This window comes from Pelodiscus sinensis, chromosome 5, assembly GCF_049634645.1.
Source record: "Pelodiscus sinensis isolate JC-2024 chromosome 5, ASM4963464v1, whole genome shotgun sequence".
In the NCBI taxonomy this organism is placed as follows: Eukaryota; Metazoa; Chordata; order Testudines; family Trionychidae; genus Pelodiscus; species Pelodiscus sinensis.
This window is the reverse complement of record NC_134715.1, coordinates 12,775,794-12,791,114: the sequence shown is the minus strand read 5'-3', so window position 1 is coordinate 12,791,114 and position 15,321 is coordinate 12,775,794. Positions and strand designations below refer to the sequence as shown.

Genomic DNA, 15,321 nt, shown 5'->3' with positions numbered 1-15,321 from the left:
GGAATCTCCATCCCTAGAGGTTTTTAAGCCTCGGCTTGACAAAGCCCTTGCTGGGTTGGGATTGGTCCTGCCTTTGGCAGTGAGCTGGACTTGAGGTTTCTTCCAGCTCTATGATTCTGTGACTGTCTACAACTGCTGAGACATGGCACCCTCTGGTTCCGAACACACCCTTATTCATGATGTGCTTTCAGGGATGGCTCAGATCAAACTACAAGCCCAACCTATACTCTCTAACCAAAACACTGTCAATTCCCAACACAGTAAAAATTGCAATACTATAGTGGATGAAACCAGACAATTTATGTAAAGTTGTACCCTTTAAAACCCCGGAACCCACAGTTGTTATCACCACGGATGCCTCCCTCATGGGCTGGGGAGCACACATGAAAGACTTCAAAACCCAGAGCATAGGAACTCTGGCAGAGAGGGCACTACACAGCAATGTCCTTGAGCTCGGGGATGTTTGGCTCGCCCACCACCAATTTCTACCTCATATCACTGGAAGGCATGTCAGAATATATACCAACAATAGAGCTTCTATGTTTTACATAAACAGACAAGATGGGGCACAGTTCCACACCCTATGAATGGAAGATATAGGACAAGGGGTCAGCAACCTTTCAGAAGTGGCATGCCAAGATTTCACTTATTCACATCTATGTATGGGTCTGTGTGCCATCAATACTTTTTAAAGTCAATAATAGTCCTACTTAACAGCCCCTTCATTAATAAATAAAGATGCAGATCTTACTGTTTTAGTAACACAGGATTTTTTAAAAAAAAATCATTAAAATCAGTTTTAAATATCTGCAACAATCCAAAAAGAAATCTGTTAAAAGAATCTTTTTCTTTCTTTCTTTGGAATACACTGGCTTAATTCTTGTCTCCATCACAGACTTCTTGAGTGAGCTCAGGCTGGCCCCCAAGGGTACGTCTATACTGCAGCTGGAGGTATAAGTTACAGCTCAAGAAGACATACACACACTACCTTTAGCTGAGCTAGTGCACCGTTTAAAAACTCGCTGCTGTAAGGTGTGGAGCGCACACATCTCATGGTACTACTAAGGGGAGCTGAAGATGCACCTGTGTATCTGAGTGTAACACTGAGCTGGTTGACATTTTTAAAGATTTTTTTTCTTTTAGGGACCAAGAAAGGACTCTTTCCTAAAACAAAATGGTCTCATCCCAAACTGTCAACATTGCCAAAATGCTTCAGGCGGTAACTGAGTTAATCTGTACAGGATAAACTTAAACAACAACAAATGGTCTGGTAGCACTTTATAGACTGGCGGTATGTCTACAGTTGCTCCCTAGTTCGAGCTAGGGGTGCAAATGTAGGTGACCGAAATTGCTAATGAATATCCCGTGCTTCATTAGCATGATCTCACCAGTGCATTACTCTGCTCAACAACTGATTTGAACCAGGAAGTGCGTGAATCAGCGCACTTTTTGAGGAGAAACGTTAGTAACCTCATTTTTTGAGGAGTAACATTAGTTCGAACCAAGGGTTTGGTTTGAACTAACATGTCTCAGCGCGCACTTCCTGGTTCAAATCAGCTGTTGAGCAGAGTAACTTGCCGGCAAGATCATGCTAATGAAGTGCGGGATATTTAAATTCCCGCTTTTAGCAATTTCGGTCGCCTACATTTGCATCCCTAGCTCAAATTAGGGAGCAAGTGTAGACGTACCTTAACAAAACACGTAGATGGTATCATGAGCTTTTGTGAGCACAGTACACTTCTTCAGATGATCAGAGTTTTGAGTTTAGGATGTACAGACCCAAAATAATAATGGTGCCTCTTGTGTAAAAAATGTCATGCCTTTTCACTAACTCAGACTTCAAAGTCTTTTATAACTAGTTAGCACCAGTTTTGGAGGGGCTTTTTATAAAGGAAAAATGTCACCAACTTCTTGAAGGGCAGGGGGAAATAGAAAAGATGTAGGACATATTGGAAAAAGTGGAAAAAAAATAAAAATGGGTCCATTTGGCACACTTTGAAATGAAAACTAATTCATAAGTTAATACTTTGTTTTTCATCATATTTCAGCCAGTCATCATATTTCAGCAAGTTCTGGTAACACAGGCAAAATAATAAGTTATGCTTTTGTTGATAATTCCCCCTCCCCCTTTTTTTTTTAAGATTTAGACCCAGATATACAGAGGTATTTGGGTGCCTGAAGAGGCAGATACTTGCCTATCCTGCTTTGTACTCCAGAAAACCCCAGATGTCTAACTTATTAAAAGTCAAATGGAAATAAATGCAATTCCCATTTGGCACCTGTCTGTCTCTTTAGGTGTTGTAAATCTGAGCCATTAACACTTCCTTATCTTGCTGCTCCATTTCAAGCACAGAGCAGCTCTGTTGAGCATCTTCTTGATAAGCCCCATCCCCTGCCAATTAGCTGAGCTCCCTGCCTGAGTAGGCTGGCTGTGAAGCTCAAGCTGCAGGGTAGGCTCCCTGCTGCGTGGGGCAGATGGGAGGGGCAGGACTAGACTCCTACCATGTGCCAATGAAAATCGGCTCACATGCCACTGATGGCACACGTGCCGTAGGTGACAACCCCTGGTATAACACTATGGAACTGGTTGGTACCTTACTCATGGCATCTCCATAAGCGCATGCTACCTCCCAGGCGTCCTAAACACTATGGCTGACACTCTCAGTAGGGCCATGAGTTGTCAGATCAACCCTTCAGTTCTTGTAATGATATTTGCCCATTGGAGATATCCCCATATAGACCTATTCGCCACCAGAGCAAACAAAAAGTGCCCTCTTTATTTCTCCTGGGCGGGCATCAGAAAAGGCTCACTTGGAGATGCTCTTATCCTCAAGTGGGATCATCACCTACTCTATGCATTCCCTCCCTTTCCTCTCCTCGACAGAGTGAAGGTCATTCTCATAGCCCCCTGTTCACCTCGACAACCGTGGTTTTCTTTCCTGAACACAGTGGCCTTACATTGTCCAATCACACTTCCATGGAAACTGAGCATTTTATCCCAACTGGGAACCGAAGTCCCGCATCCACAGTTTCCCACGCTTCACCTCAAGGCGTGGTACCTGGGCATAGAATTGCAGTGTTCAGACCAGATACGGGAGGTGCTCCTCCACAGCAGGACCCCCAAAATGAAAAAGAAATACAGTAATAAATGGTCTCGTTTCATACCTTGGGCTGCTTCCCATAACATACCGCCAGAAACAGACCCTCTAACTGTAATCCTTGAATACTTAAGCAATCTCATCTTTCTATCAGCTCAATTAAAGTACACCTCATAGTCCTAACAATGTTCCACATGACCATTGATGACCCACGATCTTTGCACATCCCATGCATGATCAAATACTTCCTAAAAGGCCTACAGGCATTATATCCTGACATATAATGGGACCTACGTCTGGTATTAACCATGCTTACAAAACCCCCATTCAAGGGGGTTCTCATATCTCTCAAAACAGCATTCCTATTTGCAATAATGTCAGTCCATCGGGTGGGAGAGATGGATGCTCTAATGGCGGACCCACCATTCACCATCTTTTTTTAAAGACAAGGTTTCTCTGTGGACACATCTGAAGTTTCTTCCCAAAGTACACTCTGAATTCCACATTAATCACTTACCTGTATTCTTTCCCAAACCTCACACCAACTCCTTTGAGGCACAAATGCACATGCTCAACATCTGCAGAGCACTCTTCTTCTACCGCCACAGAACGAGACCCTTTAGATTGTCCCCAAGACTTTTTGTCTCCATTGCCGAGCGTAGCAAGGGATATCAGATATCATCTCAAAGACTATCCCATTGGATCTCCGAATGCATCAGAATGTGTTACGCCACCTATCTCAGACCATGTACACTCCATGAGAGCAGTCGCCACTTCGATCGCTTACCAGAGGAAGGTTCCCATTGATGATGTATGTGCTGCTGCTACATGGACATCAGAAAAAACTTTCGCAAAGCGCTATGCACTTTTTCCTGGCCCTCTCCACTCCACAGGAATGTCAAAGGCAGTTCTGACAACAACTTACCTGCCTGATCTGAAGTCCCTACCTCCAAAGGACAAATTGCTAAGAAGGTTACTTACCTTTAGTGGTAACTGTTGTTTTTCAAGATGAATGTACCTGAGGGTGCACCACCCCACTCCCTTCCTCCTCTCTACTTTGGACCCAACTTTTCTGCCAGGCTAGGCTCCAGAGAGAGAAAGAACTGAGGGGAAGGTGGCTGTGTATTCACAGTAGTGCTGAGCGGCACCCGCACACCTTGCATACTGCACATGCACAGCTCCCCAGTGAACTGCTTGGAAAAATCTGGTCATTTGGTGCTGGGATGCACCAACACCTGCTGTGGTGCACCCCGATGGATGCTCATCTCTACGACCATCAGTTACCGCTAAAGGTAAGTAACCTCTTTTTATTTACTTGTTCCCATAATGTAAGGACTAGGGGTCACCAAATGAAATTAATAGGCAGCAGGTTTAAAACAAACAAAAGGAAGCTTTTCTTCACACAGCGCAGTGTCAACCTGTGGAACCCCTTGCCAGAGTATGTTGTGAAGATTAGGACTTTAACACAGTTCAGAAAAGAGCTAGATAAATTAACGGAGATAGGTTCATCAATGGCTCTTAGCCAGAATTGGTAGGAATGGTGTCCTTAGCCTCTGTTTGTTTGGAGATGGATGACAGGAGAGGGATCATGTGATGATTACCTGTTCACTCCCTCTGGGGCATCTGGCACTGGCCACTGTTGAAAGACAGGCTACTGGGCTAAATGGACCTTTGGTCTGAGCCAGTATAGCTGTTCTTTTGTTTTTATGTTTAAATGTTATATTTTGCATATGTCCATGGTACTTAGCTGAGTTTGAAATTTTGCTCCCTTTTGGTAAATCTCAGCGGTTTTTCAAAAGATGACAGTTTGTACCCATTAATGAATTTGATGGGGAGAAAATCCTGCTAAATGGAATCTTGCTATATTGCTCATGTAATTTTGGTATAATAGTATACAACAAGCATCTTTTTCACTCTTGACATGATATCCGTCATTGGCACAAAAGTGTGCACGTGCATTTGTGTAAATTATAAAAAGAGAGAGCTGGGGAGTTCATCGTGCTTCACACTAGGGAGCTTGGACCTGGGAATGACCATCCTTCGAAAAAGGTATTTTCAGAGAGACAGAATTAAGGGCTAAATAAATAAATGATATACAATCATATAGAAGGAAAATGGTAACTGTTAAATGGAGTTTAAATGAGTTGACTTTTTTTTTGATAGGTTACTGATCTTGATGATGAAGTTGGCTCCCCCGCTGAAGAGTTCAGAGCATTTGCAGCTGACACTGGCATGAACAGGAGCCAATCAGAGTACTGCAATGTGGGCTCCAAGACCTACCTAACCAACCATCCTGCCAAGAAGTTTGTATTTGACTTCATGCGTGTGCTGATAATCGACAACCTCTGCCTCACACCTGCTAGCAAGCAGACTCCACTAATAGACCTCCTGCTAGAGGTAGAACTGTGTTTTTCCTGCTTTTATTACAGAGAAAATTTCATGTGAAACTTTTTTTGTATGTGGCTGCTTTTTGAGGTTGTATAAATATTGAATATCAGTTTTAAATTGTCATTTCAACATCAACTAGTGGACTTTAGAGACACTGTTATGTACCCATATGTGGGGGGTTTTCTCTCCATCATTGAAACTTGAAAATAACATGAGAGAGACAATCACAGTCAAGCATGGATAAGTTATTTAAAAGGCCTCAGTATATAGACATTAATTGATTATTTAAGCTGCTGAGTGGACAGTGTGGCATTGGGGGAAAGAGCATTGATGCTGCAGTCCTGCAGTATTCCAACAGAGAGAAGGAAGAGGACATTCAGCTGGGTAGGATTAGTAATGTACTATAATAAAACTCATGCCTCTTTTTGGGCTCATCTAAACTACAGGGAACAGTTGACAGAAGATATGCAAATTCCATGGAATTTGCATATCTTCTTCTGATCACACTTTCGAAAGCGGCAAACCCTCCTCCTGCCCCTTGTCGAAAAGCCGCATAAACCTCCTATTTTGAGGCAGAGCGGCTTTTCGACGCAGGGGGCAGTTCGCCAAAAAAGCCGCGTCTTAATTACTTTTCGCTTTCAAAAGCTCCGCTTTCTAAACTGCGATCGGAAGAAGATATACAAATTCCCGGGAAATTTGCATATCTTCTTTTGACTGTTCCCTGTAGTCTAGATGAGCCCTAAGAGTGGGTAGAAACAGGCATTGTACGCAGTCTTGCTTTCCATAGCTTTCATGGTTTTTCTTACTGAGTGTCAGAAGTTTGTGTAGCTACCCCAAAAAGTAATATTGAAATAAAAAGAAAAGCTTTTGGGGTTTATATTTATATTCAAATAGTTAAATGAAGTGTGCTATGCACTAGTGTGTGCTACTGTGAAATAAGGAAATGTCTGTTTTTCCCATTACAAATATCATAACAAATTTGTTAATATTTTAGTAGTTTCTGTTACAGAGAAAACTGATCTTCTTTATGGAAATGAAAATAACACAGACTTGATGCAGTATAAAATGATACAGTTGAACTTCTGGATTGAACAGCATTCTTAAATTTAAATTTAAGTCATTGCTGTAAAAGTAAGGCGTGGGGTTGAAATTGAGTAGATGTATTCCAAGAGGCTTAGAAGTCAGAAATGGCAGTGGGGTGGGAGGGAATCATCCAGTCCCTCTCTTGCCAATGCTGGATAGGTACCTGCCATATGTGTTTCAGAAAATTAGATGTTTTTATTTATAATTAAATAAATAATTGATAATGTCCTTAGATTTTGTGCCTAACAAAGTTAAAATTTCCATGGAGTATCCACAGTTGTCACATAAGGTATCGCTTTTTGTTCTATGGCTGTTTCCTAAAAACAGCCTTCTGTCTTGATTATGTGTTTCAGGCTTCCCCTGAAAGATCAACAAGGACACAGCAGAAAGAATTTCAGACTTATATTTTGGACAGTGTGATGGACCACTTACTTGCTGCTGATGTTTTATTGGGTAATTTCTTGTTTCCTCTTGATTTATTGATGCATATGTCATCCTTTCTTCATTACCAAAGCCAACATCAATCTTTGGTAATTTTGTTTTTGTCTTTAATTTCTTCTCTCCTCTCTTCTTAAGATTTGGTTCTCCTTATTTTCTGTATCTTTTTGTTCCTTGGTGTGTAACTGGATACATTACTTTATTTACTCTCGTGACAGCAAATCTCCATCTTGCCCAATCTGTGAACTATTAGGAGTTTGAAGCATGTTTTACAATTATGAACAACAAAATCAACAACAAAAGACTGAAAAAGGAGAAGACAAAATGGGACTGAATTTTATCACCCCGGCTGTGAATAATCATTCATCCCTCAACAGAGGGCTTGGCCCTTCCTCCTGTTTACGTGCTGACCAGGGTTAGGATTGCTAAAAGTTGACCACCTTCCCTACCCAATCTTTTATTATTTTGTTGTTTATGTTATTGCAGCATCCAAGAGAATTCTGTGGGATTAGAGCCTCATTGTGAAGGGTGCTAAGTCAACACAACAGGACACTGTCTTTTTCCCTGCAAAACTTGCAGTCTGTACATGGAAGTCACAGCTCAAGTGTTATGCTCAGTCACAACTTAGTTTGACTTCATGCTCATCATCTGAAGTCCTAGGAATTATCACTTTGACCTCTTCCCCAACCCTGTACCAGGTCCAAACTTGGCTCTCCAAGGCCTTTATGGGTTTTCTGCTTAACTCTTCTAACTACAATAAACTTCCGATAATCCGGCACCTTTGGGACCGAGGGGGTGCCGAATTATTGGATATGCCGGAGTACTGGAAGTGGGGCTATGAAGGGTCGGGGGGGGGGGGAGAGTCAGTAGGGAACTGCGCAGCGTGGGCAGCACTCCAGCTGCTCTGCCCCCGGCTTCCCCAACTCCACCTCTGGTCACTTTTAGCAGCAGCGGACTTGGGGAAGCCGGGGCCAAGCAGCTGGAGTGCTGTCGGTTTGGTCCTGCAGCGCCACTCAGGTGAGAGGCAGCGCTGTGGGACCAACCCGGCAGCACCCCATCTACTCTGCCCTGGGCTTCCCCAAGTCCGCCACTACTGAAACTGACCAGCTGTGGACTTGACGAAGATGGGGGCAAAGCAGCTGGAGTGCTCTCCCCCACGGCTTCCCCAAGTCTGCTGCTCATCAGTTTCAGTAGCGGCAGACTTGGGAAAGCTGGGGGGCAGAGCAGCTGGAGTGCCGCCGGGTTGGTCCCGCAGCGCCGCTCAGGTGAGGGGCAGTGCTGCGGGACCAACCCGGCAGCATCCCAGCTGCTCTGCCCCTGGCTTCCCCAAGTCCGCCGCTGGTCAGTTTCAGCAGCGCCGAACTTGGGGGAGCCTGGGGCAGAGCAGCTGGGGTGCTCTGCCCCACGGCTTCCCCAAGTCCGCTGCTGCTGAAACTGACCAGCATCGGATTTGGGGAAGGCAGGGCTGAGCAGCTCCAATTGCTGGCCGGAGCACTTCTGGGTTCCAGTTGGTGCCGGACTATCGGGAGTGCCAGACCACTGGATGCCGAACAACTGGAGTTTTACTGTAACATGCTCTTTAGGGTGATACTAAAGTTCTCCCCTGTCCTTCCCTTTCCTTCTAGTCTAGTGTCAGAAGTCACAGAAAGGAACACATTTGTAACTGTCCCCTGCTCACCAAATGAAGATTTTGTAGCAGGTGTTATGGCTGCAGCCTGTTTTCAGTCAACGGTTGCTTCCCTTCTCCGTGGGTATTGATTATGAAGTCATCTGTAGGGGATACTCCACTAAGCAGCAGCATAAGAGCCAGCTATTAGTTTAGTCATAAGGAAACAAGAAACTGCTAACAGAGCTCATGACAAGGGCTATGCTCAGCATATGAATGTGAGACACAGACTGGAGATTTTGACTGTTGTTGCAAACTAACACTTGCTATTTGTTAGGAGATTGTATTAAACTAGCATTAAACAAAACTAACAGTACCAATATTACATTCTACAGAAGAGATTCTAGTAAATAGCATACTCCATCTGAAAGTCCCTAGCTACTTGCATGCCTTCATCTCTAATTCACTCTAGCTTTTGTTGCCAGGGAACTCTGAGATAAAATTGCTATTCCTGTTGAGAGGAAGAAACACACACAAACAATTTGGCTGTAGTTGTTCTTTGGCAGTTAATTCATGTGCAAATGCCGTATAGGTGTGCATGTTAGCAGGTGAATAGACATTAGACAAAATACAGATATACCTTCCTATTATAAAATTGATGGATCAAATTTACTTTGTGGTGTTGAGTATTGCGGTAGCAATTTTGGTTCCCTAGTGCTAGGTGCTTTGTATGTGTGAGAGAGAAATTTAGCAGAGGAATTTAGAGGTGCATCGTTCATGATGATTTAGAGCCTTCCTTTGGGAGACCAATATGCTGGAATCCTCAAATGGCTGATAGAAAGTCTCCATGCTTAAGGAACTAGCTCTTGATGGGAACAGTTTAATTAACTGTTCTCGTATCTGAACTTCCTTCTTTGGAAAAATGTTATTGGGGAGGTTGTGGTGAGGCAGCTTTGTGGAGGCCTCTGATTTACTGGACTCCTTTCTCTAGTATTACACATAGGTATGGCAGGGATGTTGTGCTGATCTTGTTAGCTATCATGCTCCAGAAGGTGAACAAAACCTTGTGTCCATGATGCTTCTCTTATGTCTGACCCATAACTTTTTATACAAAAAAATCATATTATTGACTTCATGAACTCGGTAATGAGCACAGGGAGTTGTATTTGTGTGTCTCTGCTATGTCCTCTTAGAGACACATCACTTTCTGGATTAAAGCCTCTGAAAAGTACAGATATACACAGATCACATTTCCTTGCTTGTATTGTTACCAGCAAGTACTAACATGTTTTAGTATGCACATATGGCAGTGTTTTTCTTCCTTCCTTGTTTTTCTCTGTGCTGCAAAATATGCCTTCCATGTGCACTTCCAGTTGTCTGTGTTATAGTTCAATAAAATAACTTGAATACAACATTTAGCTCCTTTTATTTGACTAGCAATTCCAGGTAGTATTTCACTCAGATGAAAGTAGGTCTTTCTCCTTGTTGCAAATAAAGAAGTTAGACTTTAGAAAGCTGTTGAGCATACTGGACACAAGTACACAGTGTAGGAGGGGTTGTTCGTTGTTTAAATCATTTTCTTTTCTTTTGTAATTCAGGTGAAGATGCATCTCTGCCTATTACAAGTGGAGGCAGTTACCAGGTGCTGGTGAACAATGTGTTTTATTTCACACAGCGTGTGGTGGATAAGCTTTGGCAGGGCATGTTCAACAAGGAATCCAAACTTCTTGTAGACTTCATTGTTCAACTAATTGCACAGGTAACAAGTTTTTGCAGTAGTAGTACTACTTATAGTGCCTGGGAATTTGTGTCATAATCCAGGACCCCATTATGATCAGTGCTGTACAAACACAAAAGTGGGGTCTCTGACCCAAAGAAAGCATATTTGTTTAATCAGTGTAGTTTTGAAAGAGTATCCAGAGCATTGGCTGCATGTTCTTTTATAACTTATAAATATCTAAGCACATATTTTACATCTGCACAGCAAAATTTTTACATAATTTCATCTACTTTAAATTTCTAGCGATGGTGTTTTAATAAGAGATTTTTTTAAATATATATTAAAATGGAATTTAGCTTACTATTCTTCTTTGAGTGATTGCTCATGTACATTCCATTTGGAGGGTGTGTGTGTGTGTGCGTGTGCGTGCGTGCGCTGCATGCACAATCATTGGAACATTTTTACCCTAGTGGTACCCAGCCAACCAGCTGTGGAGCCTCCTGAAATGGCATCTCCATGGCAGTGTTTATAAGACACTGCTGACCCATTGCCTTCTCAGTTCCTACTTTCCGCCTGGGACAGTCATTGAAGTGTTTCTACTCTCTTGCTTTGCAAGTGCCTTACTTGGTTACCCTGCCATGTAAATAGTTTTAAGTTATAGTTTTAGTAAGAGCAATATTGTTGAATTTGTTCAGAGGATTCCCCGTATGCACTTAGTGCCCCTGACCAGGGCATGCCACGGACTCAGGGATTTAGCTGCAGGAAGCCTATGCCCAAGGGCAATCCACATACATTGTACCTTAAGTTCCTAGGGCCACCAAACCGATAAGTGCTCCATTTTCCAGGAGCTTTGACTCTAAAATAAAGGAGAGAAACTATTGGCTCAAGCTTCTTTCCATATTTCCATTATGCCAGGCCACAGGCAGTTCCTGCACTTCACCAACTCCAGATACATACAAGCATCAGACCACCTGGGAACACAGAACAAGCTATAACCAACTAACTCAGCCATGAACGGTCCCTCAGGCCAGGCATCACCCTCTCAATTTTCCAAATGTGGGACTTTCCTCACATAGACTTCTTAGTGACACGGAGCAACAGGAAGTGCCAGAGGTTCTGCTCCTTTCTGAACCAGAGCCATCTCAGTCACCTGATGTGGAGGAGCCACATGTTCTTCTCTTTCCTGCCCTTTTCTCTCGTCCGAGCTGTCCCGACCATAGGATGGTTTGGGCCCCATAGCAGCCACCTCAACCAGCCTATCAATGAGACCTGCAGGGCCCAGGGCAGCCTGGGGGATTTCATGGGGGGCCTGGCACAGGATGAGAACAGGGGTTATTCTTCCCTCTTTTCCACATGCTTACAGCAGCGGGGGGGGGGAGCTAGAGCTACCCAGTATCCTGCTCTGCCACCCATCTACCAGACTGCTGAGGTCTGCTTCACCTCGGCGAGGTACCCCACTTCCTGCTGCTACATGACTGTGCAGGGGGGAGAGGAGGACAACCACTGTTGCCACCCTATGTCAGGCCCCCTCGTGATTCCCCAACTCGCGTCACTCGGGGACAATAAAGTCAAATTTTTCATTTTATCCCTTTGCAAGCCCTGTGCAATCTTGCCTTGCATCTCATAAACTGGCAGAATTTACCCCTTTTATAGGAAGTGTGAAGATAGAGACACTTGTCCACCTTATCTTTCTCTTTGGCTGTGAGATGATAAAAATGCTATAAATGCCTAGATGAATGGAAACAGCTTGGAACAAGATTTCCCCCTTTAGCCCAAACATCTTGGACCTTCCGCACATTATCTGACAGACTCTGAAGTTACATAACTAAAAACTACACACTCATAGGATGTCAGTTTGCAAGTCTTTAGTGTGTGAAAATTCCAGAGAAATGTATTAGACTTTTACATACCAAAGGATTTGCAGGTTTGCATGCATTGTGTTCATGCCAAACTGGAGCAGTGACTACCAACATGAAATCTTACATTGTTCTTTTACTCTGTCTTTGGAAATGTATGGGCTTTTCCCCTCAGCATTTTATTTTTTCTCCCTTTTTGAGTCTGGACCTTCATAGCATGACCTGTTGGTGTTTGTTTGTATGTAGTGGGTTCATGTTCTGATATGATACAATATTTTGACAGCGAAGCAGCTAATATACCTAAGTACTATTCTATACTCATATCTTTAATGTCTGAATGACCGTTGAAGAGAGATTTTTCGTTCTGCAGTTATTTTTTCCAATAATTCAAATTTAAAACCATTGTTGCAATATAGATAAGGGTCTTATGCTGCGAACAATTTTTCATAACTGGATTAGTTAAACCTGCTTTCAGATTAAAACTATTTTAAAAACTAATATGGATTTGTGAGAAGATTTCTGTAGTAAGCTACACACAAAGAATTCTCCTCTTCCACTGAAGCTCACTGAGAAGTTTTGTTGTGGAGATGAGAAAATAGCATTTCAGAAGTTACCAGGGAGTTCAGTTCTCATTTCCAGGAATCTGAAATATTAATACGTATTGTGGTTAAGTGGGGGGAATTAATCCATATAAAGATTTTTTTGTAAAATGTAAGTTTTTTTTAAAAAATCAGTGGATGGTTTGAAGAAAAACATTTATGTGCAGCTAGTTTACTGTCTGACATATTAATTGTTGTGTATTTTCCATCAGTCAAAAAGAAGATCTCAGGGGTTATCACTGGATGCTGTTTATCACTGCCTGAATAGGACCATCTTGTATCAGTTTTCAAGGGCACACAAAACTGTCCCTCAGCAAGTTGCTCTCCTTGATTCCCTAAGGGTCCTTACGGTGAACAGAAATCTAATTCTGGGACCTGGGAACCATGACCAGGACTTCATCTGCTGTCTAGCTCACTGCTTGATTAATTTGCATATGGGAAGGTAAGTGTCTCAACCATCAGTTCATCATACTAAAGTCAGTCTTGTACAGTGCTTCTTCCTCTCTAAATGATGGCTGTTTTCTGCTGAATCAGAAACAGTTGGCAAAATTGTAGATATGTGATGATAATGTTTGATGACTGGAAAATTCAAGATAACTGAACTGGCTCATCTTGAAACAAAATTTCAGTTGGGTAATACAATCTGAAGGAAATAATCCTATCTGGTTTTCCACAGCTATTTTCAGATATTTGTAAAGAAAATATGCTTTATTCGTCAGCCTTGTTAAGCTTTAACAGTGTAAAATATCTGTATGGTATTGTGGCAAATGTCAGAAGACATACAAATGCAGTTGTAATAAATGTGGTTGATTAATTAAAGTGGGATGTGAGTTTCTAGGGGGAAAAAGATTTATTGTGCTCTCATTGCCTTAGCATTTGTACATACAACATTAATTAAATACAATCAGGCATTATATCAACTCTCTAGACCAACAGCATAAATATTCTTTTTGATCTATCCATCCCTCCCCTAGTCATAAATAACTGTTGATCCAGAGTTTGGCAAGTGCTTGACCAAATAATGTCCCTTGCACTGTGTTGTAAAGGTTAGGAGCACCAATCTGAATTTTCTGGACTTTCATATTTTTCTAGTGACACTTTTCTGAAGCTTCCCATTTATGGCATTTGTCATTAATTTGAATTGTACAAGTTCCACCTTGTCTTTCCCCAGTGACTTGACTTCTCCATAAAACCGCAGCTCTGAGTGAGCCTGTATGCCACCAGAATGAGAGGTACTAGAAGCATGGTTCCTGTAGCATTATGTGTTAATTCAGTTTGATACCGCAGAACGATTTATCACTCCAATTCTTAACTCCTAACTGCTTCTGTTCATTCTAAATCTGTTGTAGCAGTGTTGATGGGTTTGGACTAGAAGCGGAAGCTAGGATGACCACTTGGCATATTATGATCCCCTCTGACATAGAACCAGATGGAGTCTACAATCAAGATATTAGTGAAGGTAATAAAAAAACCCCTCAGATTTCTGTTAATACCTTTAGATTCTTAAAATGTTCTCATTCTTTTTCCTTTCCTCACCACCAGTCTTTTCCTCATTTTTGGTGAGAGAAAAGGGTGGTGATCTGAGATGGGTAACGTATCAAAAATGTAAAACACTTCACAGAAATATTGAGAAATATCTAGTGTCAGCTATCTATTTACCAAAACAGTAAGCACATTTCAGTCCCTTCCTGATACAGGTATAAAGGTCATTAAAAGTGTCAACAGTACTAATTAGAAGCAACTTTTATTTATACATACAGAGGCTAGTCCAGTATGAATGGATGGCGTTGAGTATGTCAATCAGACCGTGGTAAGCAGAGCTAAGAAATAACTGGGGTTAGGCATGATGTATATAATTCAGTGAAAAAAGCAAAACCTGTTGCTCACTGGAAATTAGCTACCAATTTGGTCCAGAGAGGGAAACTGAGTCTGTCATTGGTGGGTGTTGAAAAGTAATAGAGTAGGTAGGATGCATAAGAAGCAGGAAGAGAAGAATCAAAGAGCCCCAATGATGCATGAAGAAAAGAAACAGGTATAATGTGGAGACATTAAAGCAACAGTTTTAGGAATCAAGAATATCAATTAAAATTAAGTTCACATAGTCAATCCTTATCCCAGAGAGAGAGAGTGGCACTGCATTCCTATTCCGTACCCTCCTCCGTATTCATCTGGAACCAATCCTTAAAGGAGAAGATTCAGTGAGGTGAGCATTTCTAGTTTTATGATGGCTATATATATACACAAGAAACCATGTTAAAAGAAGATTGCTAGGGTTGCAAAGTCAAAGACTCAAAAGAAATGCCAGAATTTAAAGATGCACATGCAACCTTGATTCCACCTTATTTTGCATACACATTGTGATTTGTTTTTGAATACATGATCTCATACTGTGTTTTCCACAGGACCCCTGCCTCATTACATGAACAGAATGGACAGTGCTTAGGGAATGAGCAGCTATTCAGTATTTTGTTTTTCCTCATTGTTCAGCATGTGACCTTAGGGTTTATTTACTGCATATTACTCAAACTTTACT

General features: G+C 42.0%; 1 protein-coding gene across 9 annotated transcripts in view; it reads left to right on the top strand.

Moving 5' to 3' along the window:
- WDFY3 (WD repeat and FYVE domain containing 3) overlaps positions 1 to 15,321 on the top strand; it is a 372,301-nt gene that overhangs the window by 277,466 nt on the left and 79,514 nt on the right. For all 9 annotated transcript variants that reach the window (XM_075929522.1, XM_075929521.1, XM_075929523.1 and 6 more), the window contains 5 exons: positions 5,262 to 5,495; positions 6,923 to 7,022; positions 10,212 to 10,372; positions 13,001 to 13,230; positions 14,138 to 14,247. In XM_075929522.1, the coding sequence (XP_075785637.1) occupies positions 5,262 to 5,495; positions 6,923 to 7,022; positions 10,212 to 10,372; positions 13,001 to 13,230; positions 14,138 to 14,247 (835 nt within the window). The remainder of the gene's footprint in view (positions 1 to 5,261; positions 5,496 to 6,922; positions 7,023 to 10,211; positions 10,373 to 13,000; positions 13,231 to 14,137; positions 14,248 to 15,321) is intronic.